Source organism: Amblyraja radiata, chromosome 4, assembly GCF_010909765.2.
Source record: "Amblyraja radiata isolate CabotCenter1 chromosome 4, sAmbRad1.1.pri, whole genome shotgun sequence".
Taxonomy (NCBI): domain Eukaryota; kingdom Metazoa; phylum Chordata; class Chondrichthyes; order Rajiformes; family Rajidae; genus Amblyraja; species Amblyraja radiata.
In genome coordinates this window covers 49,393,738-49,420,139 of record NC_045959.1, presented here as the reverse complement: position 1 = coordinate 49,420,139, position 26,402 = coordinate 49,393,738, and the positions used below count along the sequence as shown (strand labels likewise).

The window sequence follows — 26,402 nt, the reverse complement described above, 5'->3', positions numbered from 1 at the left end:
AAGAGAGGGCGGGGGGGAAGAGAGGGCGGGGGGGAAGAGAGGGCGGGGGGGAAGAGAGGGCGGGGGGGAAGAGAGGGCGGGGGGGAAGAGAGGGCGGGGGGGAAGAGAGGGCGGGGGGGAAGAGAGGGCGGGGGGGAAGAGAGGGTGGGGGGGAAGAGAGGGTGGGGGGAAGAGAGGAGGGGAGAGAGGGGGGGAGGGGAGGCCCTAGTCGAGCCGAGGACCGGCTCCGAGCGAGCCAACCAAACTGAATAACGGGTGGGGGGGAGGAGGAGTGGTCAGGAGGGTGATGTCACTCGCAGCGCGTGGAAGTAGGGCTCCGAGTGAGCCAGCGAACTGCTGATAACTTTATTTCAGGAAATAGAAATATCCATTGCTCTGCAGGTTTCAATACATTCTCATACAATAGAGCACTAATTTTCATGTAGTGCTCAATTCAGAAGCTTGCATTAATACAATTTTTTTAAGTAGTAAAATGCACTAGATGCCTTATGGACGGTGTGTCCAATTTTGCATGACAATACGCAGATGATATTAGGGTATGTGAACAAAATCTTGGTCATAGAGTCAGGTTTTAATAAGTGGAAGGGTAAAGAGAAGAGTAAAGAGGAAGAGATATTTACGGAAAGAATTCCAGACCGTGTGTAACAGAAAACAAGAGCATAAATTGAGAGGCAAGCCTAATGGAGGATGCATAATTTATAATTAGAGAAGTCTTGGATTTTACTGTTATTGGACTAAATGTTATTTAGTTACAAATATGATCTGATTCTTTGAATTTAATTAACTCAAATCGATGCCTCCTATGGAGAATGTACAAAGCCTTGAGTTCGAAAGACATGTAGAATGATCAAATGATGCAGCAAGATACTATTTAGCCTATGATGTCTGTATCATAGAAAGAGCTGGGCTGATGAGTCCCACGTTCTGGCTCTTTACGTTTAACTTCGCAAAATTTCAATTTTTTACTCAGTTCCATTTTGATAAATGTCAAAACCTGTTTCTGTGATACAATCTGGAGTATATCGCACGAAAGTATCAAAGTAACAAACTACAAGCCGAGGAGTCAAATTTGTCTGTATTGACATGCCCAAAATCAAATCGACTATTTGGAAAAAACTTGAAGATTAATATGTGGAAGAATTGCTGCTCTTATATAAATGACACAGGCCCACAGAAGCAGTGAGAGTAGCATAATTTATTGATTCTAGATCATAGGTGCATGTATTATTGGAAACACAGGTGTATCACTGAAAAGTTTGTGGAACTTTGTTCACCTGAATGAATTGTAAAAATAAATCACATTTCAGCACTGAGAGTCTGAAGTAATTCAATTTAAAAGCAGAAATAGCAATCTCTGGTAATATTAATGTATTTTAATAGCATGAAGAACACATTTTTCTTTTTTGTTTTAGAAACTCCATTGAGATATTTTTTTCCCCTTTCAGTGGATTTAGGTACCCTACAGTAGATTTAGCTACAAGGAAGTGAGATGGTCTAACAGCTGCCATTTTACAAAATTTTGACTATATTTGTTGAAATTACTAGTTAGGATACTGAAAGCTAATAAAACAGCCTGTAGTTTGCATAATAATACATAGGTACCAATGTCCTGGAGAACTATTGATGCTGTCCGTTTAAAGAAGTTGGAACTGCGTAGAGTTTCTTAAGCATCATAAGCACATACTACAGGAGCTTCCTTTGACGAGTTTCAGTACTTTATGCGGAAGGTATATTAATCTGATTGAAAAGTTTATCCTTAATAACTTGAGACATCAAACCATGTATTGCTTCTATGGTAGTCTTGCAGCTGAAAAACAGTACAAGTAAATAAATAAATTGCAATTAGTAACATTGAATTTGATTTCAGCAGTTGATGATCACAGAAGCAGCAGCCAGTATTGGCTAAATAGTTCAAAGAGTATTGAAAAGACAATAAACAGTTCCAGGAAAATAGGGCTTCGAATAACCTCTATATTACAAAATGATTTTTCCATTATTTTATTTTCTTCTTCCACTATTTGCCCTGACAAAATGAGAGTAGCTTACACCAAAGTAATATGTACATTGATTCTTTACTGCACTTTAATTCTGCAGTATTAATCACATTAGTTTTTGGAAAAAAATTCCTAAGCATGCACACAAAATCATCATGTAAATGGTTTGGTGAGTTTAGACGCACGATTTTAAAATGCATGTGGTTTTACCTATCTCGAGTAGCTTTGGCCAACTTGTCCTCAGATTTTCTGTCATGAGTGTCCAAACCAAGCATAAAACTACCTCTACCAAGCTGTGCTTCAGACTGTTCCAACTTTTCTGATAAATCAAATACTTGTCCTGTGGTATAATCAGCATTCTGTGGTGAAAAGTGAAGACGTAAGATCATTAATAAAATATATCTCTAAAATACAACTAGGAAGAAACTCAAATGATTCACAACACCAGAGTAAAAACAATCCAGCAGATTTACACAATTTTGAGATAATTTATAATATAAATATTTTGAAAGGATCAACAGTATGAATGAATATCTTAAAAATGAGAAGTATTACATTCATGCAGCATGGTCCAGGTATCCCAAATTCATTCACCTCCTCTCACCATGATGTGCTCATTTGGCCTTAAATTTCTGCAAGCAACACTAAAATGGGGTCATCCAATAATATTAAAAATGCAAAGTCGCCTTGGGGACAGGGATGATTTTTTTCCAGGCATTAGACATTGCAACAATTAAAGATCAGCAACAGAGTTGGGAAAGTAGGAAAAAAAATTAGATCAAGTACCCTTTATGGGGAAAGCACAGTTGCAAATTTAATGGATTGATTTCAGAGCATTAATATCTATGATTGATCTTGTTTGGTTATTATGGGTGCATCTACACATAAAAAGTGAACCTGGAGCTCTCCATATTGGATGATGAAATATTACTAAAAATAGTAAAATGTTCCAAGAAGCTTCATAGGGACATCTCTAAACAAAATGAACACCAAACTACACAAGATATTAACATCCCAGATTCTCTGGTTAGAGGTGTAGCGACAGTAATCATTGCTGAAATTGGTGACAAAATAAATAGACAACCAGAAGAATCTTGTGACATGGATATAATATTTTCCAATGTCAGTTACTATCATGGCTTTCAAAAGGATCACAAGCATCCTTCTTGAAAGACTTGGATCTGAACTGTAGTAGAGAGTGAATCTTCCTTTCATCCAAGGTTTCTGGTCAGGATAGACCCTAGTTGTCTTTGTCAGAAGATAGACTTGATGAAACCAATGATGACCAAGGTATACTCATTCAGGTTGGATGAAATGGTCCCCAACACATTCCCAACCCACTGACTCAAGGCTGTCCTGAAGTAGACCCTTAGCCTCCTCAGATCACTGCTGTATCACAGCCTTTGTTAATGGCTTGTGCTTCAAACTATATCTGTACATTGACAGGTGCAGCATCTGCCAATGAGGGTGAATGGTTTTGGAACAGCTCCATCAAGAAATTGCAGCGAATTGTGGACACAGCCCAGATGAGCACACAAACCAACCTCCCTTCCATCGACTCCATTAATACCTCACGCTGCCTCGGCAAGGCCAACAGCATAATCAAGGATGAGCCGCACCTTGGCCATTCCCTCTTCCCCCCCCTCTCCCATCGAGCAAAAGGTATAGAAGTGTGAAAACGCACACCTCCAGATTCAGGGAGTTTCTTACCAGCTGTTATCAGGAAACTAAACCATCCTATCACAACCAGAGAGCACTCCTCAACTACTATCTATCTCATTGGGGACCCTCAGACTATCTTTGATCGGACATTACTGGCTTTACCCTGTACTAAACGTTATTCCCTTATCATTTGTACTCTGTGTGGTTGTATATGGGGAGTACATTCCTGATGTTTGCTTGATTGGACAGTTGGATTAAGTCAGCCAATATAAATGTCTGAAAAGCGTGATGAAAGATTGCAGGCATGCCACGGAGTTGACAGTTAAAGGACTAAAATGGAAAGAGTGTTTAATGACAGGAAAAGCATATCAACATTTACAACAATATCTAATATTTTTATTTTCACGATTAATTAATCTGTTTTAACGATGGGTTACACTATATTTTTTATCATCTGGCAATTTAAAACACCTCGAGGTTTGCATCAGGAGCAAATGGAAAAAAAGGGAGACAATTACTGCCTGAAAATTAAGAAGCCCTTCCACTCTTTCTCCTCCTCACTAACCAGTCTGAAATGATTGGTTCCAAAGGAAGAATGCTTTATGCAATTGCTTTTCCTTTAATATTATTCAGCTCTGGTAATACAGGTACATATCATGTCTAACTTATCATTTAGACCACGAATAATATGAGGTAAAACAAACATTTCTGCAAGTGATGGATCTAGGAAGTGTTGCAATAGTAAAATAGTAGAATACATTTTCGCACTACCTTCAGCGCCATTTGAAAAATGAATCAAATCAGAAATAAAGATAACTCACCGTAAGTAGACTTGAAGAACTGAGTGTGTTGACCCAATACTTATTCCATAGAAGTTCAAGTAGTTTACGATCCAGAGATGATTTAAAATATGTAACTTCAAGAGCATAATACCTAAAGTTAAAAACAAACTTCAACATGAAACTAAAATATTTTGACAGCATGTAATCAGTATACTATGCCCACTAAGATGTGAAATACATTGATGATTCTCCAATTTCCATTGCTTTTTATTCACAATACCTTCATTCAGCTGGAAGAAGCTAGGTACTGAACATTTCATTTCACCAACTTTAAAAATGCTTTGCACTTAATGTTAAATGGAAGGTAACATTTGCTTATCAATATTCAGGATGTCCACTGCACAGAAAATACTTTACCTTGGTCTACAAAGAAGCTCATAACATAGGCATTAGTCTTGCACATTAGAAAAATAATCTTTAAGATATGAAGGTCTCATCTATTGCTGATTTGTGTACCAGGTTTACTTACAAAAGTCACCGAGTATGGGCAAAGCATTTTTGAGATGTTGATGCTGCGAGCTCAAAGATTTTCTTTCTTGATTTTATAAACAAAAAAAAAATTGCCCTGGAATGACTAAAATCCATGAAACAACTAATAAAATATAAAGAAAAGAAGATGGCCATTCATGACTTGTATCATTCCTTTCCAAATATACATAGTGATTGTGCCTCCACTCTTTTGGGGAAGAGGTCAGGCCTCAGGGAAATTAATAAAAATATACAAGGTCATCTGTTGTGCTTAGCTGCAGTTATGTTAAAATGTAACATTTTAAAGGAAATAAGAATATTTAGTTAACATATTATGATTAAACAAATGCACTAACGGCAATTCATAGATTATTACTTACTGTTTGCAGTGCACACCAAAATCCTCTATTTTGTTAAGTGGAATAGTCTGGTATTCTGAAGGGCCTTCATCAGGTGGTTTATAACCCTAAATATTAAATTATGTCATAATTTTAAAATATATTAAGCATAAAAATGTTCTGCCTAATTATTTTCCCTCTGCGTACATATAGAATTAAACAAACGATTTACATGTTTCATTTAAACAAATTTTAGCAACTACAAATAAAATGAACACGTATATGCAAGAAAAAAGCAATCATTTGTGTCCAGTTGAAGTAAAAAGAGGTAAGCCAAAATGGCAGCAGCAAAGAACAAAAGGGTGCTAATTAATAATGTTGCTACTTCTAGCATGATCATTCCAAAGCTCTTATGGTCAATTGCTGCATTTCGTCTGTCACAACATTTAAAACAGTGGCATACCCTCGGATGCATTCATCATCTCTCCTGTCTTCACTAATCCACAATGGCTCCGAGCCTTATCAGTTATCTTCTCCACTTATAGAACACTTAGAGATCACTTTTCTAATTATGGACTTTACTCATCTCTGATGTTACTGTTTCCATTGTACAAAAACAGGCTTTCATCTGCATAGATTCTTAGTGTCTAATTTCCACGTTAAAAGCTCTATACCACTCTAATTCTTGAAATGCAGCTTGTTTAAACTTTTGTCACCATATCTCAAATGCCTGTTTGATTATATGCATTGGTGAAACACCTTGAGAGATTTCATGTAATTCTTCTTCATGCGTTTGAGGCAGCAGAGGTTATGTATGACACTCTGGTTTCTCTTCAGATCGTATAAATCTTCAGGGGAGAGACCGTGATCACCAAGGCGGTTCTCCCAGGACGAGCTATTTGAGTAAAAGAGACTATCTGTTCTTATTAGAACAGTTCTGGCGCGGTCCCTTGGGGACAAGGGCCGTGGATCTCGCATCGAAATCAGTGACGAGGAGTGCGGGGAGGGAACTTCGCCATCACTGAGGTCAGGGAGGTGGTTGGGGGGACTTCTCCTCGTGGTGGATGTTATGTACCGTGGCTCTCCGCTCCGGCTGATTAATGTGTATGCCTCACCCGTGCAGAGCAAGTGGCTGGCCGTTCTCCAGCATCTCCCAGTGCTGCTGGCCACGTCCCGGCAGGTCGTTCCGGCTGGTGACTTCAACAGCATCATTGATGCGGCTGGCGATCCGGCAGTGCCGACAACAGACTGGACAGCATGTCCAAGTTCCTGATGGAGACGGTAAAAGACGCAAAGCTGCACGACGCCTTCATCAACCCAGCAGGCGGGTCCCAGCCACGTTTCACCTAGTCGAGATCGGATGGTTTAGCACGGTCCCGGAGAGGCTTCGTCTTCACGACGAATGCCGTCACAGTCAGACACACCGACCTCACGTGTTTGTCTGCTGTATTGAACCTTTTGCCGAGTCCATCATGAAGGTTGTGAGCAGAAGGGGAGTGACATTGCCAGGCAGTGAGGGCACTCATGTCAAAATCTCCCTGTACATGGACGATGTCGCTGTCTTCTGCTCGGATCCAGGGTCGGTCCGCAGACTGATTAGTATCTGCGACCAGTTTGAGTCGGCCACGGGAGCCAGGGTGAACCTCAGGAAGAGCGAGGCCATGCTCTTTGGCAACTGGCCCGACCGATCTTCCGTCCCCTTCACCTTCAAGCCTGACTTCTTGAAGGTGCTGGGGATCTGGTTCGGGGGGGGGGCTGAATTGGCTGGAGCGGATAACCAAGGTGGGGAAGAAGCTGAAGCTGTGGAGACAACAAGACCTGGCTTGGCTGGCGGTGAGGGGAACCCTCCCAGTCAGATCCTTCCTGCACCGTCGGAACCTCACTGCCAGCGCACGCTGCCCTCGGGACGGCTGCTATGGAGAGGAGACGGTTGCCCACCTCTTCCCAGAGCGTGGATTTGCAAAGAGAGTCTGGAGAAGTATGCAAGGGTCCCTGGAACGCTTTATCACGAACAGCTCCGTCACAGAGGATTCTGTGATTTACGGACTGTTCCCAGGGACACATTCAGAGACTGACATCGAGTGCTGCTGGAGGGTCATCAACTCGGTGAAAGACGCCCTTTGGTCTGCCCGAGCATTGTTCACCACCCGGCAGAGCGAGATGTCCGTCAGGGAATGTTGCCGAATGGCCCGCTGCAGACTGCAGGAGTACGTGCTGAGGGACGCACTGAAGCTCGGTGCAGCCAACGCCAAGGCTCGGTGGGGGAGGACCAGTCTAGGGTCCTTCCGCTACTGGACATGGGGGGGCACGGTATGGTGGAGACGCCCCTCAAAAAATTAGGGAAGGTATCCCACGCCAGGGGGCCACATGAGTGGCACGGGTGGGGGACAGATTTGTGAAATGTATATAAACTGCATTGAACAATTTGTATAGCCTCCGAAAATGTCGGATGAATTCTTCGCACGGTTCATGTATTGTATATATTTATTACCTGAATAAAGTCTATTTTGAAATTAAAAAAAAAAAAAAAATGTAACACCCTCCAGGCACTGCAGCCAGTTCAATGTGTTGTTGTCGAGGGCCATAAGGTCTACCCTCGACCAGGGGGGCGGAGGACAGCGCAGTCGAAAATGACGTGCTGGTCTGGTCCACACACCAGCCAATCTGCTCCACACACGCAGGCTGCTGATGAACGCAGCCCCCAGCGATGCATGTTGGCGTTGAACCGGCCGACCCCTGTACGGAGCCGGTTCAGGGCGACCCACTCTTTGCGGGGCAGGTCCGAGCCGGGTGGGGCTGTGGTGTTCGGTGCAACAGTGAATTGGGGAGGTCGAAGTCTGTTCCCTGCTGGTTCTCCATGCTCCTAGTGTGTTGAAACCAGAACCACAGAGGGTCGCTGCGTGACGGGAGAAGGGGCGACGAGATGACAGGCGTTGAGGTCCCAGTTGCTGCGAGTCCTGGGCGAGATGGTGCAAAGGATGTTTGGTGTAGGATGGGGCCTTGCACACCAGCCTGTGGGTGAAGTACTTGCTGCGAAGCTTGGTGGGTGCGATGCCTGCGAGCACCGGCAGAAGATCCATCAGTGTAGGACGTAGGCAGCCGGTGATGATCTGCATGGTGTCATTGAGGATGCCGTTTAGCTTGCTAGCATGAGTTCTGCGGTACCATGCTGGGGCGGCGTACTCAGCAGTGCTGTACACGAGTTCAAGAGCACTGGTTCGGAGATGTCCTGGCGCCCCATGGCGATCCAGCTAAGCAACGCAGGAGGTTGTTCCGCGCCGAGACTTTAGTACAGAGAGCTTCAAGGTGTTGCTTGTAGGTTAGCTGCCGATCTAGTTTCACCCCGAGGTATGTAGGAAATGGGTTATAGGGTAAGGGTGACCCATTGAGGGTGACGGTTAGCTGGCGTTGAGCTTCGTTGTTGTTCAGGTAAAAGGCCATTGTGGTGGTTTTTGTCACAGTTTTACTCTCCAGGTCTTAAGGGAGCCCGCGACAAGTTCCATATCTGCCGAGAGCACATCCTCCACGTTTGACCAACTCCTGTCCGAATGCAGTAGGGCCAGGTTATCTGCGTATCCATACTGGCACGAGGTCGTGCGTGGCAGATCGCTGATATAGAGATTGAAGAGCATGGGGGCCAGTACCGGGCCTTGGGGGACTCCGTTTCTTAGGCGTCGCAGTCAGCTAAATTGTCCGTCACGGGTCTTGACTATAAAACTGCGGTTGGCAAGGAACCACACTAATTGTAATTAAATGTGCTATATGAATGAAAGTCCGTTTGCATATCGAGATCTTCATTTAAAGAGCCATTAACAAGACGATGCAGACTATCCTGGTTACATTTATCTTAAGTTCTCAGTTAAATTTTAATGTAACAAGAAATAGAACCATGTAGATTCTCTGGTCTGTGAAGTTTCCTAATCTCAGGCAGAGAGCTGATAAAGATAATACAATTGGTCTGATCATCCAAGACGGAGTTGGTGGGTGAAAAAAAGTCTGATGGAGTTCTTGCTTTCATTATTATTCAGCAATCTCAACCAGAAGTTTTAACAAGGTGAAGATTTCCCATCTTCAATGACAATCATCCTCTCTATGTCCATGCACATAAAATAGCCTACTTACTGTTTTGGTCTGTATACAAAATATAGGTATGAAATCCATAAATTACTGTCTTCAGGAAAGAAAGAAAAAGGGAGAAAATGGACACAGAAGGAAATAAAACATTTACCTTGGGATATGTCCTGAAAGCTCCTAGGTTTACTTTCCCAGCTGATATTGTTCTTGTCGGGTCAATCTATAAACTCAAAAGGTATAAATTCTGAATAAAACATTTTAAATTTATTTTCGCAATGTTTATGCACATTGTACAAGAATAATTCACTGGGCCACTTTACAATCTAAACCATTACACCATCTGTATATATTTTAAATGTAGTACTTTGTTTTCTAACAATTGAAGCAAATACGGTTATAATAATGATGGAAGTTTATATTTTCGAGATTAAAATATTACACTGAAAATAAATTTGGTAATACAACATAATATTTCTGAACAAAGTGTAAAAATTCAGTGAGGTAGTAATGTGGCAAATCACAGATTTATGCAGCTATGAAAAAATTACTGTATAATATGAAATTTATACAAGAGATCAATTGTGGAGTTGTAAGTTTACAATAGTGCTCAAGTTTGAACTGCAACACTTTTCTGCTTTTTCCCTGCATTCTTAGATTTAAACTACACAAATTTATAACATTTGCCAACAAAATTGATAGTGAAATGCAAAAATAGTAATGGCTATGTACTTTATCAAAGCACTAACACTTACAGAGTAAAGAATATAAAGAATGGTGTAAATGATTGGTGGAATTGCAAAGCCATAAGCAGTGGTGCAAGGATATAATAGTTTCAACAATTTAGAATAAAGAACCATAAATCAATAGAAATTTGAATTATTCTTGTATAGATGTACCAATATAATAATGGTAAATAAGATTGTTTAGTATGTGTTATGGTGAAGGTGAAAAAGGAAAGAGGGAGTTATCTGGTCACTGAGATCAGAAATGGAGCAGCAGTTTCTTCTTTGAGTGGAACTCACAAAACAAGGCTTTGGACTGGCTTTCTCTGCCACAATAGCATTTTGGAGAAAGTACGACACTAATATACTTGAGTACGTACAGAAATTAAAGGGAAAGCAAAAATTAAAAGGTCAAGCAAAAATAAAGAAAATCAGACGGAGAAGCAAAATACTAGAGAGGTTTGCGTTTTACATGCATAATACACAAAAGTGTTATGAATTGTTCTATATACATAAATATACAAAAGTATTGTGAGTTCATGTAGTCAGCCACAGACCCAACTTGCCTTTGTGTGGTACAATGAGGCCAGAGACCAAGAACAAAATTTCCCACTCCCAAAATATGCAAGAGAAAAACAATAGGAAGAAAAATATGATATAATACACTTAAGAAAGAAAAAAAATGTCATAATGGGCTAGCAATTTTCCTTTTTTTGTTTTTTTGTTTTTTGTTTTTGTTTATTTTATTAGAAGTTAATACAGTACAAAACAATACAGTGGCACCTAATTTTAGGTGCCAACTATGTCATACCGTAATCCATTCTATGTACAACCTCTAGTTTTATGTTATGAGAAGGAAGTAAGCAAGACAAGAAAAAGAAAACAATAGAAAGGGGAAAAAGTGGAAAAATAGATGGTAGAGAGTAGAAAAACATGAAGTGTGTATATAATTTTTTTTCAAATTTTCCTTTAACCAACTAATTCTAGTTTGAAATATTTAAAACATACCAAATTTGGGACAATTAAAACCAAATGTAACATGAATATGCAAAAGTTGAATTACAATTTTATAATCAACGAATGAACAACATATTGTCCTTAAAATTGATTCAATCTGGAGACAGAAGAAGATATAATGCAGCAATCATTCTAAAATATTTATATTTTGGTCATTTCATTTAAAAAAATGACAGCTATCCTTTTATAATGGAAATTACAGCATCATCAAGGTCAGGTTTTACATTGCAGTTATTTGTAATAGAAATCAAATGTACTTTTAAGTGGAAAAAAGGTAGGCACATTCAAGATTTTTAGTATTTAACGTATAAAAAGAGGTCAGATATAAATGCAAGGTACATACCACCACTGCTACAAATGGTTCTTGGAACTGTTGATTCAACATTTGAGTACTAACATCAATTCCTGAAAGCCAACATCCATAACCTGGATGACTGTGATACCAACCAATTGCATTTTCAAGACGTCCAACCTAGATGGTTGCAAAATAAATTTAAATAAAGACATACAGGGGAGAATTCATTATCTTTCCATCTTAGGCACACAATAAAACAAAACATTTTGTTTAAAACTGAATATTGCAGAAATAGCAGCTGTTGGAAATATTAAAGAACATTACATAGATAAAACTTGACAGGTCAGTTAGCATCTGCAACACGAAAAGATGGATTCTGCTCTCCTCTGGCAGTCCATCAGATCAAGGACGACTTGCTTACATTACAATTCCATGGCTTCTGAAATGCAGAATCAATAGATTCTGGAAAAGAATGCTTGTTTTGGATAATGTAACCCATCAAATAGAGCTTGTTGAATGTGATCAGAGCCTCTTGAGGAACATTAGCCTGTGCAAAACACTGATATTGGTTCACCTAGTCTGCCTGTGGATTTGGAGCAACATGGTGGCAGCAGTGCTGGAGGTACATCTCCAATGCCTCGAGGCATAGCCTTGCTTCAAGATTGAATCCATGGTGGGTCTAATGATAAGGATCATGGCTTGCATGTGATCAAGCAGCACCTGGAGGATGGCAATGTCAGTCAAATCTGGGAAACATTGTTCCATAATCCCAAAGGTTTTGTGGGGTTAAAAAAAAGACTATCGTTATACTTTAAGGAAGGAGGGAAAGTGAGGAAAATCACTCACTGAAAAAGTGATGGGGGTCTATAATTCACTCCTGACAGGGAGAGGCAAAAACCTTTGTTACAATTAGCAAAATGACATGTCTTTGGACAATTGGTGAAAAATGCAACGTCTCAAAAGCTCTTTTTTGGCCAGAATGAATAAAATGGGCGGAACAATCTTCTGTGCCTTGTTTTTCTACATTCTGTTCTTTTCCACAATTCTCTGTACAGATGCTGATTAAATTGCTGAAAATCTTTTGTATTGATATAAAAATACTTTTGTGTGTTCCGTCTTATTTTAAATAGTAAATATCAGTGATAGGAATAGGATTAAATACGAATAGTCGAGTGATTGAGATTATTTAGAATGTGCAGTCAATGCTGAATTATTAGTTTCTAGGGTTTGCTTGTTTCAAACCAGTATTCTTTCCAAGATATAAAATATGAAAACAAATAATAGTACGCCTAAATTTCAGTCATAATTCTTGGTAATGATTTTAAAGTATTTCCAATGAAACTTATGTTTTACAGAACACATCTTAAAACTTCATTAGAATTTGAGTCCATCGCCTGTCAGCAGCTGATAAATAGCACCACCTGCTGGCTCAAAGCATTTATGCGCTCTTGTTTAAAGTTCACTTGGTCTAGTATACTTTTAAAACTCTGTGTGTGTGTGATTTTGATTTTGCCTTTGATTCGTTACTCCACGAAAACCAGACGCAAAAACGCCAAGATTTTTACCATTTCGCTAGCGATTTTACTTTTACATTCGCAAATCCACTCCTCGTTAAATTTAGTCATTTTTCTCTAAACATTTTTAATAAAATATTTCACCCCCCCACTCAGTCATTTCTTCGCCTCCCGCCGGATACCTTCGCATCGCGTGCCCCGTGCGACCATAACGGCTGCTGCCGCCACGCTCTCCTCCGCTCTCCTCCTCCCCCCCCCCGGCCCGGCTCTGTCACGCTGGCCCAAGCCACAGATCGGCTGGTCCCCCACTGATTTTCGCCGTCCTCGCTGGCGGCCCGCAGGCTCACTGGGGATCACGCCTGCCCGCTCACTCCACGAGATGGCTTTTTGATAGGCAGGTGGTTGGACAAAAGCCAGAAAGGAAAAGACAAATGGTGAGATAGGATTGAAGAGTTGCCAATTGTGCAGAGAAAGGAATGTAGGTGAAATGGGAGGTGTTGGGGGGTGGGGGGGGGGAGGGAAATGGGTGCGTCCATGTGGGGGCAGAGGGAAGAAAAGGGGTGAAAAAAAAGTGGGGATGGGGGTTGGTTTGGTTAGTTACCTAAAATTGGATATTCTCACCATTCTCCTGCACAGATTTAAACAAGTTCCCATGACTTCCATGACTTCTCTCTGACCATAAGTCATGTTGCAAGCCAAGTTATAAGCTTTTTTCAGAGATGGATTCCTGCACAAGTACACACAATAGGACGGCAGTGGGGCAGCATTAGATTTGCTGCCTTACAGCGTCAGTTCGATCCTGATTCGACACTAATTAAATATCAACTTCTAGGAATTCTAGTCTTTAACAGAGAAGGATGGATATTTTCTTTGCTGAACATTTTGTTTACAGATATCAAATTCTTGCTAGTGTAATCTGGCAGCGAGGAGTCTTAAAAGAGGAAGGGAAAAGGGGGAGAAAAAGGAAGTGCAGTAAGGAATTTATATGCCGGCTGAGTTTTCTTTGCTTCATGTTGAATGCAAAGTTATCAGCATTTTGATTTTATGAAACATAATGGGATAGCAAACTAACATTGTGGCTACATAGACTAGATAATTTTTTGATAAAGTGGTGTTGGTTAGATTTATTAAAAGTAATCTGAAAGAATGCAACTCTTGTTAGAAGACTGAAATTGTGGAATTTCATTTGTGTCAAAATAGAAAAGGCAGCAAATTAAGCAAATTGACTAATTATGAGAAATTGGACCAATGAGAAAGGAACAGACTAAATAGTCATCATGCACAGATTACATTTGATTCTAAAGATCGTAGCCCAGATTTTAGTGATGAATGAGCAGTGAGAGCTGTTAATTACACAGACCCAAAGACTTATGCACAGGAAGTTGCAGTAATTATAATTTCATTTCTGCTCAGGGCATTTGGGATTTAGCGAACAGACCAGGCTACTGCAACTTGTTAATCATCTTGAAAAATCCTGACTGAAGCATGCAGATTTCAAGTCAGGAAGTGCAAGACAGAATATTTAATTAAATGCTACATTACGTAGAAAAGCAAAACAAAGAGAAAAATAAGATGACATTGAGGAAGAGAGAAGAAAATAAAATAAATTATTGCTGGAGTTTTAAAGTAATTAAGCTGTGAAGAATGAGACTACATAGCTGTAAAGCATTTTAATTTTCAGTGCTAGAGAAAATGTTTGGAAATAATTGAGACTAACATGCCATTAACATTTACTTGCATGAATCTAAAAGCCATATGCATTTCTGATTTATTTTATAGGCAAGTGTCACATTGTTTGTATCTTGCTAATATGAAAATGTAATTCTGCTGGGAATTACTAATGACTTGAAGGAGTATTTGATTCCCGCATCAAGACACTGGTGCAGCATGGCTTCTGAAGGAACAAGGAATCGTCGACGGAAACTTCCAGGACACTTTCTATCGATTTTACAAGGAGAAAAAGGCAGCAGTCACACAGTGGAGTTGCTGCCTTACAGCGCCACAAACCTGGCTTCGATCCTGACTATGGTTGCTGTCTGTATGGAGTTTGTATGTTCTCTCTGTGACTGTTTTAGCAAAGGGAGCTGAGGGATTGCTTTGTGCTCTATTTCACAGAGTCATGGCATACCCCCAGCTCCCCAGACTCAGCCGTCCAGACTGAAGGTTTCTCCATCCATCATAACGCAGGCATCGTGGAATGAGAGAGAGGAGGGGGCGTCTGCCTCATGGTCAACTCTGCGTGGTGCTCAGATGTGGCAGTTCTGTCTAATTCATGCTCTCGAACATCTGGCGGTGAAGTGCCACCCCTTTTACCTCCCAAATGAATTCACCTCCCTCATCCTGACCACGGTCTACATCCTACCCCAGGCAGACGTCCGTCTAGCACTGGAGGAGCTGCACGCCATAGAAACATAGAAAAATAGGTGCAGGTGTAGGGCATTCGGCCCTTCGAGCCAGCACTGCCATTCAATATGATCATGGTTGATCATCTAAAATCAGTACCCTGTTACAATATCCCTCAATTCCTTTAGCCCTAAGAGCCAGATCTAATTCTCTCTTGAAAATATTCAGTGAATTGGCCTCCGCTGCCTTCTGTAGCAGAGAATTCCAGATTCACAACTCTTTGGGTGAAGAAGTTTTTCCTCATCTCAGTCCTAAATGGCCTACCCCGTATTCTTAAACTGTGACCCTTGGTTCTAAATTCCTCCAACATCGGGAACATTTTTCCTGCATCTGGCCTGTCCAATCCTTTAAGAATGTTATATATTTTTTATAAGATTCCCTCTCATCCTTCTACATTCCAGTGAATACAAGCCCAGTCGACCCATTCTTTCATCACATGTCATTCCCGCCATCCCGTGAATTAACCTGGTGAATCTACACTGCACTCCCTCAATAGCAATAATACTCTTCCTCAAATTAGGAGACCAAAATTGCACAATACTCCAGGTGCAGTCTCACCAGGGCCCTGTACAACTGCAGTAGGATCTCCATGCTCCTAAACTCAAATCCTCAATGGTCAACAAGCACCAAAAGCAACAAGCATACCCCAAATCCTTTACCATCACAGCCGGGGACTTCAACAAAGCAAATCTGAAAATATCACTCTCGAACTACCACCAACATGTCTTCTGCAGCACCAGAGGATTAAACACCCTTGACCACTGCTATATGATCATCAGAGATGCCTATCGCTCCATGCCTCACCCTCACTTCGGGAAATCCGACCATTCAGCGGTGCTGCTTCTTCCTGCATACAGGTAGCAACTGAAGAGCGCAACCCCAGCGGTGAGGACTACACAGAGCTGGTCAGGGGAGACAGAGGAGCAACTACGGGACTGCTTGGAGCCAGTAGACTGGGCAATGTTCATACACTCGGCAATGGACCTGAATGAATATGCCACAGTCGTTACAGACTTCATAAGGAAATGTGTGGAAGACTGTGTTCCTACCAAAAACCATCCGAGTGTTTCCTAACCAGAAGCCTAGGATGAACCAGGAGATCCGCATTCTTCAGAGGACCGGATCCCAGGCTTTCAGGTCTGTCGACGAAGAGGTGTATAAGAAGGCCAGATATGACTTTGACAAGGCCATCAAAAAGGCCAAAAGGGACTTTTGCTCTAAGCTGGAGGATGAGGCAGATGTTCGGCAACTGTGGCAGGGCTTGAATGGAGGCAGCTCAAACGACAACGAAGCATCACTCCCCGACAAGCTCAATGCGTTCTACGCAAGCTTTGATGGAAGAACACTGATGTGCGTTCCCGAGCCCCCATATTACAGATATAGTTACAGTGGCCGATATCAGAAGATCCTTCAGGGGGGTGAACCTTCGGAAAGCGTCTGGACCTGATGGTATACCTGGTCGAGTTCTCAAAACATGTGCAGATCAACTGGCTGGAGTTTTCACGGACATTTTCAACCTCTCATTACTGAGGTCTGAGGTTTTCACCTGCTTTAAAAGTGTATCTATAATACCAGTGCCCAAGAAGAGTAAGGTGACGTGCCTCAACGACTATCGACCGGTGGCATTAACGTCTCTGGTGATGAAGTGCTTTGAGAGATTGGTTATGGTGCATATCAACTCCTCTCTCATTTACGAAGATTTGTAAAAAAGTACAGGTGCACAACCTTTTATCCGAAGATCCAAATAACGAAAACCTCCGAATAGCGGACATTTTTTCGGTCCTTGAAGAAAGGTCCTTGAAAACGTTCACCGAGGGTGGCCTGCAGAGGTGACAGCGGAACCTCCGGTCGGTCCTCGAAGAAAGGGGAACCAAATCCCCATTCATAAAAGAGAAGGTGAGGGTATATAGCGCGGGGGGGTTAATAATTGACAATATGCTGCTGCCTGCCCGCTGAGTTAAAACGTTCCCACGGTAGACTCACGATATACAGTGTATCGTGAGTCTTGCGTGGGAACTTTTTAACTCAGCGGGCAGGCAGCAGCAGATTGTCGCTCCCTTAAGTTTCACCTCACCTACACCCCTCTGCTTCCCGGCCATGTGTGTGACCCCTTCCCTCCCCTCTCCAGCGACCCGCCCATTGCACCGGCGCGGGGGCTTTGCACTGTCTTCATGTAGGCGATACCAGCAGGTCAGTGCCAGTCACCGGAGACGTCAGGACCAACGGGACACCGACCCCCAGGCCCACTGCAAGCACGGAGATCCCAGAGACCCACAGCCAGCAGCAGCCCAGCCCCGTTCCAACTCCAGAGGAAAACTGCAAACTGGCCGGAGACGTCAGGACCACCAGAAGCCGTTCCCCGAGCTGTGCCCCCTCATCGGGACACCGACCCCCAGGCCCACGGCAAGCACGAAGATCCCAGAGACCCACAGCCAACAGCAGCCCAGCCCAGCCCCGCTCCAACTACAGAGGAACCTGGGTTGCGGATGACGGGGCGCAGCTCGGGGCGTCGTAGGGGCCCATCGGGGAGCGGGTTCCTGTTGGTCCTGACGTCTCCGGCCACCTGCCATCCTCCGGGAACTGTACCGCCCTTGCAGGAGAGTGGGGTTGTTTGCAGTTGCAGAGGGAGGGGGCAAGGGCGGTACAGTTCCCAGTCTCAGCTCCAGTCCAGGGGGGTGGCCGGAGACGTCAGGACCAACGGGACACCGACCCCCAGGCCCACTGCAAGCATGGAGATCCCAGAGACCCACAGCCAGCAGCAACTCCAGCCCAGCCCCGCTCCAACTCCAGAGGAACACGTAGGGGCAGAAGCTGATGGTGTGCAAGGTACGTCTTGTTCTTGGGGTGGCGGATGAGGGGGCGCAGCTCGGGCTGTGGGCAAACTGCCACTTGTCGCCGTAGCGGCCCATCGGGGAGCGGATTCCTCTGGAGTTGGAGGGGGAGGGGGGTATTGTGCTGTTTGATCGCCCCCTGCTATCCCAGGGACAAGGAGACACAGCGGCTTTTTAGACTGGTGGGCAATCACTTCCAAAGTTCTGCCCACACAGTCAGTACACCTCTCCTACACTGCATTTCATACAAACATTTATTCTGCAAGAAAAAACTACATTGAAGACTCAAACTCGCGACCGAGTAACTGCCAGGATCGAGGCGCAAACTCGCGACCTAGCTCGGGGATTCAAGAATCCCCGAGCTAGACCGCCTAAGGGCATGTAGCTCCGCTAGGGTGACATGAGTGCGAGAGGTGATTCAATGCTGCGGGCACATTTACAAATTCAGGAATTCATTCAACACACTGCATTTCATACAGACATTTATTCTGCAAGAAAAAACGACATTGAAGACTCAAACTCGCGACCGAGTAACTGCCGGGATCAAGGCGCAAACTCGCGACCTTGCGGATATGAGCCGAGCACTCTACCACTGAGCCAGCCATTAAAATCTACGCTAAAAAATTTCCATTCCGAAGGCCGACAAATTCTGAATTACGAAAAGTGTTTGGTCCCAAGGCTTTCGGATAAAAGGTTGTGCACCTGTATTAGCAATTGAGCTTTTGAAATTTGCCATGAATTAAAAAAAATTTGTAAGCAGAACTGTGAATCAAGTAAAATAATTTCCAAATAGGAGCAACAATCTGATGGAGGAACTCAAGCTGCTTCGGTGGATTTAGAATAAGGTACCTGACCAAAACATCAATTATCCATTTCTCTCCACAGATGCCGTCTCAGCCTCTGAGTTCATCCAGCAGGTTGTTTGTTGTTCCAGATTCCAGCATTTGCAGCCTCTTGTATTTCTATTAGGGCTCTCACTTAACCCTGTTGCCAGCCGGGCAACCTTGACAGCTTTTTAGGTTGCCAAATGACAGTTTAGGTGGTCATTTAAGACGGTTTGCATGACGCGTGCCATAATGTGCTCGGATGAAGTGCGTAGTTACCAGTCGGAATTATGCTCAATGAAGCATTCACATATTATGTTCAAGAAAGAACTGCAGATGCTGAAAAATCGAAGGTAGACAAAAGTGCTGGAGAAACTCAGCTGGTGCAGCAGCATCTATGGAGCGAAGGAAATAGGCAACGTTTCAGGCCGAAACCCATCAGTCTGAAGAAGGGTTTCGGCCCGAAACGTTGCCTATTTCCTTCGCTCCATAGATTCTGCCACATCCGCTGAGTTTCTCCGGCACTTTTGTCTACATTCACATATTATTTCTGCTTCAAATAACACACAAACTAAACATATTCACCAATCAAGACATGATATATACCACAATGGCATGCAGCAAAATTATAATACAATATCTCAACTCTTTTTACACATTGCAATTAATGCAATTTCTATTAGTCCTTTCCACTTCCAAACAAAAATGTGGTTGGATTATTCAGTGTATGATCAACCTGTGTCAATAAATCCTGGACCATGGTAACATATATGCTTAACCATGCACACTACAGATTGATGCAAGCATGTTTTCTGTAAAGGACCGAAAATTACCATGACGTGGCCATAGCATGAGTCGTTATTGCTATTGGCACAGAAACACTCTGGCTTCCCACAAAATTTATCCATAACAAAATATACAGGTTGCAAGGACATTTCTAAAGGCATTTTATGATAATAGCTGTTAAAACTGATTATACCCATCTGACAGGTTAAACATTACACTAACTGACAAGAGATGGGCAAAGGACATAACTGCAGCAAATGTTCTTTTAGTAATATGTTTAAAGGTGTCAAAACAAATGATAACATTGGGAATTAAAACACATTTCATTGCATTCCGTTATCAAACATAGTCAATGTTCGCTCTGAAGACCATGAACTACAATAGGGTCAGGGGGTGTGTGAATCAGTGCGGGGTGAATAGATGGCGGCGGGGAGGGGGGGGGGGGGTTGAGAGTTGAGAAGGCAATCGGTGCGGAATGGATGGATTTAGGCAGGTGAGTTAGTAAGTGTTGTTTGGAGTATGTAAAATTGTGAGGGGAGAGCAGAGGGGATGTCAGTCGTGTTGAATGGGGGGGATCAGTACAGGATGGATGGGGGGGGGGGATCAGTACAGGATGAATGGGGGGGGATCAGTACAGGATGAATAGGGGTAGACAAAAATGCTGGAGAAATTCAGCGGGTGAGGCAGCATCTTTGGAGCGAAGGAAATAGGCAACGTTTCGGGTCGAGAACCTTCTTCAGACTGTTCCCCCCCATTCTTCTTGAATGGGGGGATCAGTACAGGATGGATGCGGGGGGGGGATCAGCACAGGATGAATGGGGGGGGGGGGGGTCAGGATAGTGTGGATCGGAGGGTCTATGCAGGATGAATGGGGGATCACTACAGGATGAATGAGGGGATCAGTATAGGATGAATGGGGGATCAGTACAGGATGAATGTCGGGATCAGTACAGGATGAATGTTGGGATCAGTACAGGATGAATGGGAGATCAGTAAGGGGAGCACAGGGGATGTCAGTGAGGGGCAGAGGAGGTGGGGAGGAAGGAAGGTCAGTGCTCCTCTGCCTTGGCCATCCCTGTCCAACGCCAAAGTGCCGCCGCCAAAGGGGGAGGCGGTTGGGATCTCCTCCCCACCGCCTCCCCTCCTCTGCCAGCCAACAGCAATGTGCGGGGCCAAGCGGTGCAGCTCAAAGATCCTTTAGCTATAGGTGCAGCTGTTTCAGACGGTGGAAGGAGACCTCCCTCTTCCGCTCTTCCTCCCTCTGCATGCGAGAGGAGTTGTTTTGAAAGCGCAGACAGCGGAGTTGCAAGCAGCGACCGTTATCAGGGCGATAGCGGCCGCTGCTTGCAAATCCGCCAACGGCGCTTTCAAAACAACCGCTCTTGCACGGCGAGGCCGGGAGGAGGGAGGGAGGGAGGGAGAGAGAGAGAGAGAGAGAGAGAGAGAGAGAGAGAGAGAGAGAGAGAGAGAGAGTGAGGCCTCCTTCTGCCGAGCGAGGTGCGGGAGGAGGAGGTGGTGGAGCCGCTGTCGCTGCTGCCGCTGTTCGGGGCCTATCATTCGCTCCGACCGCACCTAGTATCACCGCACCTCGTCACACCGCACCTAGTATGTTTGGGTGGTCAATGGCACCCGGGCAACCGCTAATTTCGAGCCCTGCTGGTACTGGGAAATAATATGCAGGGTGTTTCAACAGCACCATCCAAAACCACAATCAGAACAAACTGATCAAATCCACAAACTTTGGTAAAATGCAAGTCTAGTAAATAAGTAGTAAAGATAATTGATATAATAAAAATGACAATAATTTATTTCTGTAATTTTCTGAACTCACTTTGCTGGTGAAATACCAGTTTCACGCATAAAAGCAATTTAATATATTTTAAGCAAGATGAGTGTTTTACAAAAAGCCAATGACCAGACCCAGCAGACTTGAGTATTTAAATAGGATAATACTATTACAAATCTAGGCACAGGAAAATTATATAAACACATTTAGAATGGGGAGGAATTTACAATATTATAACATAGTATAAAGCTTTTGGCATCATCCTGTTGTCATACCTAAAATATGATTAACAATTGGAAATAGACTTTGTGCACATTACTCATGCATTAAAATAAAGTTTTTGAGCTAGATTTAAAAACAGTAAAGTTAATTTGTACAGTGCTTTATTAAACTACATGAATTTAGAAAGGAGAAAACTATAATTATAAACCTACCTGCTTAGCATTTTCTATATACGCAGCCATATATTCATAGGCAGCAGCCTGAGCATTGACTCTTGTCTCTGTCCCTTCCACTGGGAGAGCAAAACTGTCCATTATGATCATTGTTTCTCCATCTACTTTTCCGAGCATTAAACCCATCACTTCCAAGTTTCCGCCTGACCTGGCATGCATCACCATCTTCAAAAGAGCGAGAGCTGAGATTTTACAATACTTGAAGTAATGATGGCTGCAAAAAATAATAGATTAGAAAGAAAAATCAACTTCTATTTTGCAGAAAAGTAAAAAAAGATAATGGAAATCTGAAATAGAAACAGCATTTGTAGAAAAAATTCAGGTCACAATTCAGGTCATTGTCACTTGATGGATCTTCAATCTAAAACGTTGGCTCTATTTTTGCTTTTACAGACACTGTCTGACCTGCTAAGGGTTTACAGAATTATCAATGTTTCTTTCACTTTGCAGACAAGATGCTAAGTTGCTCTCACAATAACTGCATTAATCCTGATTTAAAAAAGGTTTCAAAGATAAATACAAAGATTCATACAAAAATTCTTGATATTCCTCAATGTATTTGTTTAAAAAAAAGGATCAATGCCAAAATGAAAGCTAAATGCTAGAGCATAAAAGACAAAATACTATTATTCCTTATGTAGGCACAGTAGTTAATTTGCGCATACCAAGATTCCGCAAACACTGGTGTTGCTTTAAGACAGGGATTGCTGACTACATTGAGAAAATGTTCATTGTGCTATGGAACCTTTTCTGGCCAAAGCAGTTCAGTCAAAAGACCATTTCTAAAAATGTAGCATTTCCTCAATGTCGCACTGAAATAGCAGCTGTGCTCAAGTGCATATACAGCAGATCGTAGCAGTGTTAACATTTCATCAAAAAGGCTGAACAACAAACCAGCTACAATCATCTTAGTATATTTATTGAAGAATCAAAAAGGTTTGGGTTCAGGTCTTGTTCTAGAAAATGAGCACATAGTTGGAACATGGAACAGTCCAGCAAAAGAATGGGCCCTCCAGCCCAAAATGACTGTGGAAAACATGATGCCAAGACCAATTCTTATCTGCATGCACATAATCCATATCCCTCCCTTTCCTCCATATCCATATGTCTATTTAAAAAGTCTTAAATGCCACTATCATATTTGCCTTAACCACCACCCCAGCAGCACGTTCGAGCATCTCACCGCCCTCTGTGCAAACAACTTGCCCTGCATATCTCCTTTAATCTTTGCCCCTCTCACCTTCAAGCTATGTCCTTTAGTATTTGATTTTTCCATCCTGGGAAAAAAGTTCAAAATGTCTATCCTATTTATAGCTCTCATAATTTTATATTCTTCTATATGTATATAGCCCCCCGACCACGGGTGAACAACAGAGGACAACAGAGGAGGATGACTGAACTTTGGTGCCTTCCCTCACAGTGGGAAACTTGGTGGGGATGTCTATGTTAAAGACTATCGTGTTCTGTGCTCTTTTTTATTCGTATGGCTGTATGGTGACCACAAATTTCACTGTACCAATTGGTGCATGTAACAATAAATGTCTCTTGTCTTGGTCCCCCCCCCCCCCCATCTTTCAGCATTCAAAAGAAAACAATCCAAGTCCAAGCAAACTCTTCTTATAGTTGATACCGCCTATCATTCTGATAAACCTCTTCTGCACCCTTTCCAATGCTGTCACTTCATTCCTGTAATGGGGCGGCCAAAACTGCACAAAACACTCCAAATGCAGTCTAACCAAACCCCTATAAAGCTGCATCAACTGGTTTTAATTTCTCCTCAAAATCCATAAACACAACTGCCTAGGAAGACCCATTGTTTCTGCCTGCTCCTGTCCCACTGAAATGATTTCCATGTACCTCGACTCCATCCTATCCCCCATGGTCCAACCTTTCCCGACCTATGTCCAAGGTACCTCACACGCCCTTCATCTCTTCAATGACTTCTGTTTTCCAAGCCCCCACTCCCTTATCTTTACTATGGACGTCCAGTTACTCCATCTCCCACCAGCCTTAAAGCCCCCAGTTTATTCCTCGACCACAGAACCAGCCAATTTCCCTCTACAAACACTCTTCTCCGCCTAACGGAGCTGGTCCTCACCCTTGACAACTTCTCCTTTGATTCCTCCCACTTCCTCCAAATCAAAGGCGTATCTATATGGGCACTTGCGTGGGCCCCAGCTATGCCTGCCTCTGTGTAGGGTACGTTGAACAATCCCTGTTTCAGGCATACACTGGCCCTATCTCCGAACTCTATCTCCATGACATTGACGACTGCATCAGTGCTACCTCAGGCACAGGTGCAGAACTCATGGACTTCATTAACTTCACCACCAATTTCCATCCTGTACTCAAATTCGCTTGAACCATCTCCAACACCTCCCTCCCCTTTCTTGATCTCACCATCTCCATCGCAGGAGATAGACTATCGACTGACATCTATTACAAACCTACTGACTCCCACAACTATCTTGACTACACTTCTTCCCACCCTGCTTCCTGTAAAGACTCTATCCCCTATTCCAAATTCCTCTGTCTACGCATCATCTGTGCTCAAGATGAGGTGTTCCATACCAGGACATCAGAGATGTCCTCATTCTTAGGGAACAGGGGTTCCCCTCTTCCATTGTAGATGAGGCCCTCACAGGTGTCTCCTCAGTACCATTTGCTCTGCCCTTTATCCCCCTAGTCCTTACTTTTCACCCCATCAGCCGTCACATACAACACATAATCCTCTGTCATTTTCGCCACTTCCAATGGGATCCCACCACTAGTCACATCTTCCCATCTCCACCCCGCAGAGACCGCTCCCTCTGCAACTCCCTGGTTAACTCCTCCCTTCCCACCGAAAACCACCCCCTTTCCCAAGGTACCTTCCCCTGCAACTGCAGGAGATGCAACACCTGTCCCTACACCTCCTTCTTCGACTCTGTCCAAGGATCCCGACAGTCCTTTCAGGTTGGGCAGAGGCTCACTTGCACCTCCTCTGCTGTATCCGTTGTTCAAGATATGGACTCTCAGACATCAGCAAGATCATCAAACAGACTGGGTGATCGTTTCACTGAACAACTTCGCTCAGTTTGCCTGGACCAACCTGATCTCCCAGTTGCCAAACGCTTTAATTCCCCTTCACATTTCCACACTGATCTTTCGGTCCTAGTCAGAGTGAGGCAAAATGCAAATTGGAGGTGCAGCATCCCATATTTAGTTTGGGCAGCTTACAACCCAGTGGTATGAATATTGATTCCTGTAACTTCAAGTAACCCCTGCATTCCCTCTCTTCCCATTCCTCTCCCACCCATGTTGCAACAGCTCTGCGTTCTCACCTGGCAAACAGCTAACAATAGCCTGTTTATTTTATCGTTGTTACTTTTTGGCATATCATGGTTCTATATTTATCTCTCGTTGCCTGTCCCGCTGAATTACTCCAGCATTGTGTGTCTATCACCAAAATGAGGTAATTTGATAATTATCGCGGTCGGTATTTTTTCCGTGATTTTTCATGTCATCATGATAGCGTTAACAAGCACAGGCCTACTGAGGGTCTGGACAATATTTCCTCCACAGACATTCACGCTGTCAGGAGTAAATGAAGGACTCATAGAGTGAGACTTACTCCTTCGTCCAGGGTTTAGCCGCGAGGATCTCCTGCTGCTGCTTCTTGTCATACTTGTAAATCTCATCGATGCTCTGCACCTCCAGCATGTTGTTCGCCAGCTCCCATGTTTTCTGTGCGATGTTGCCACTAGCGCCCGCCATCTTCGCCCGCCCACCTGCCGTTGCCGTTGCCTCCGCCCCTCGCCGCTGACACCACACTGAGCCGGCGGCCAGCCCAGCGCCGACGTGGGGGGAACCGAGACACTCACACACAAGATCCGCTCGCAACCCCTGCCCACATCATGCACGCCACGTTTCAAGACCTCCCTTGCAAATCGATTCTCGAAGTAAGGTCTCTTTTATTTCATTTAGTTTAACTCAACGCAGCAGGATTACATTGAAAGGTATCGCCGTGGGCCCTTTGGAGGAGGTGGATTTGGAATAGGCGAGCTGCTCAATGACACACATGAGGCAGTAGAGGCAACAACGGCGGGACCTGGAGCCTATTGGTCAAAGTATACGTGGCTGTGACCATTCACTGGCAGAATAAAGGACACTGTCGAAGTAGAAAATACGTCATTTACTTTACAGTTTATTTCTAACTCGGTTTTCGTTTAACTTGATTTTGTTGGTGACACAAGGATCAACCCGATTTATCAATAAAAGTACAAAGAGTGGAAAAGCTGGAAAAACTGCAGGCGTTGTATTCCATTGAGTTTCAAAGAACATTCTTTCTGTTTAATTACACACTAATAAACTAAATCACAAAGTGACAAGATCCCGTCTAAGGCTATAAA

General features: G+C 43.3%; 1 protein-coding gene across 1 annotated transcript; it reads right to left on the bottom strand.

The window, feature by feature from the left end:
• Nucleotides 1-331: 331 nt before the first annotated feature.
• On the bottom strand, nucleotides 332-26,082 carry cops5 (COP9 signalosome subunit 5). The gene is made up of 8 exons (XM_033019367.1): nucleotides 25,625-26,082; nucleotides 21,991-22,225; nucleotides 11,461-11,589; nucleotides 9,533-9,598; nucleotides 5,347-5,432; nucleotides 4,478-4,589; nucleotides 2,205-2,353; nucleotides 332-1,807 (listed from the first exon to the last, which is right to left on the bottom strand). Exons 1-8 carry the CDS (start codon nucleotides 25,765-25,767, stop codon nucleotides 1,717-1,719), a joined length of 1,011 nt encoding a protein of 336 aa, XP_032875258.1. The 5' UTR covers nucleotides 25,768-26,082; the 3' UTR covers nucleotides 332-1,716.
• Between the last annotated feature and the right edge of the window lie 320 nt (nucleotides 26,083-26,402).

Bases quoted from the DNA above. Each gene is read 5' to 3' on its own strand.
- cops5 (XM_033019367.1), bottom strand. From the start codon at position 25,767: ATGGCGGGCGCTAGTGGCAACATCGCACAGAAAACATGGGAGCTGGCG. The intron at 22,226-25,624 runs GTAAGTCTCACT...TATTTTTTGCAG, and splicing joins GCTAAACCCTGGACGAAGGA to CCATCATTACTTCAAGTATT. The intron at 5,433-9,532 runs GTAAATGTTTTA...TTTAATATTTAG, and splicing joins CTTTCAGGACATATCCCAAG to GGTTATAAACCACCTGATGA.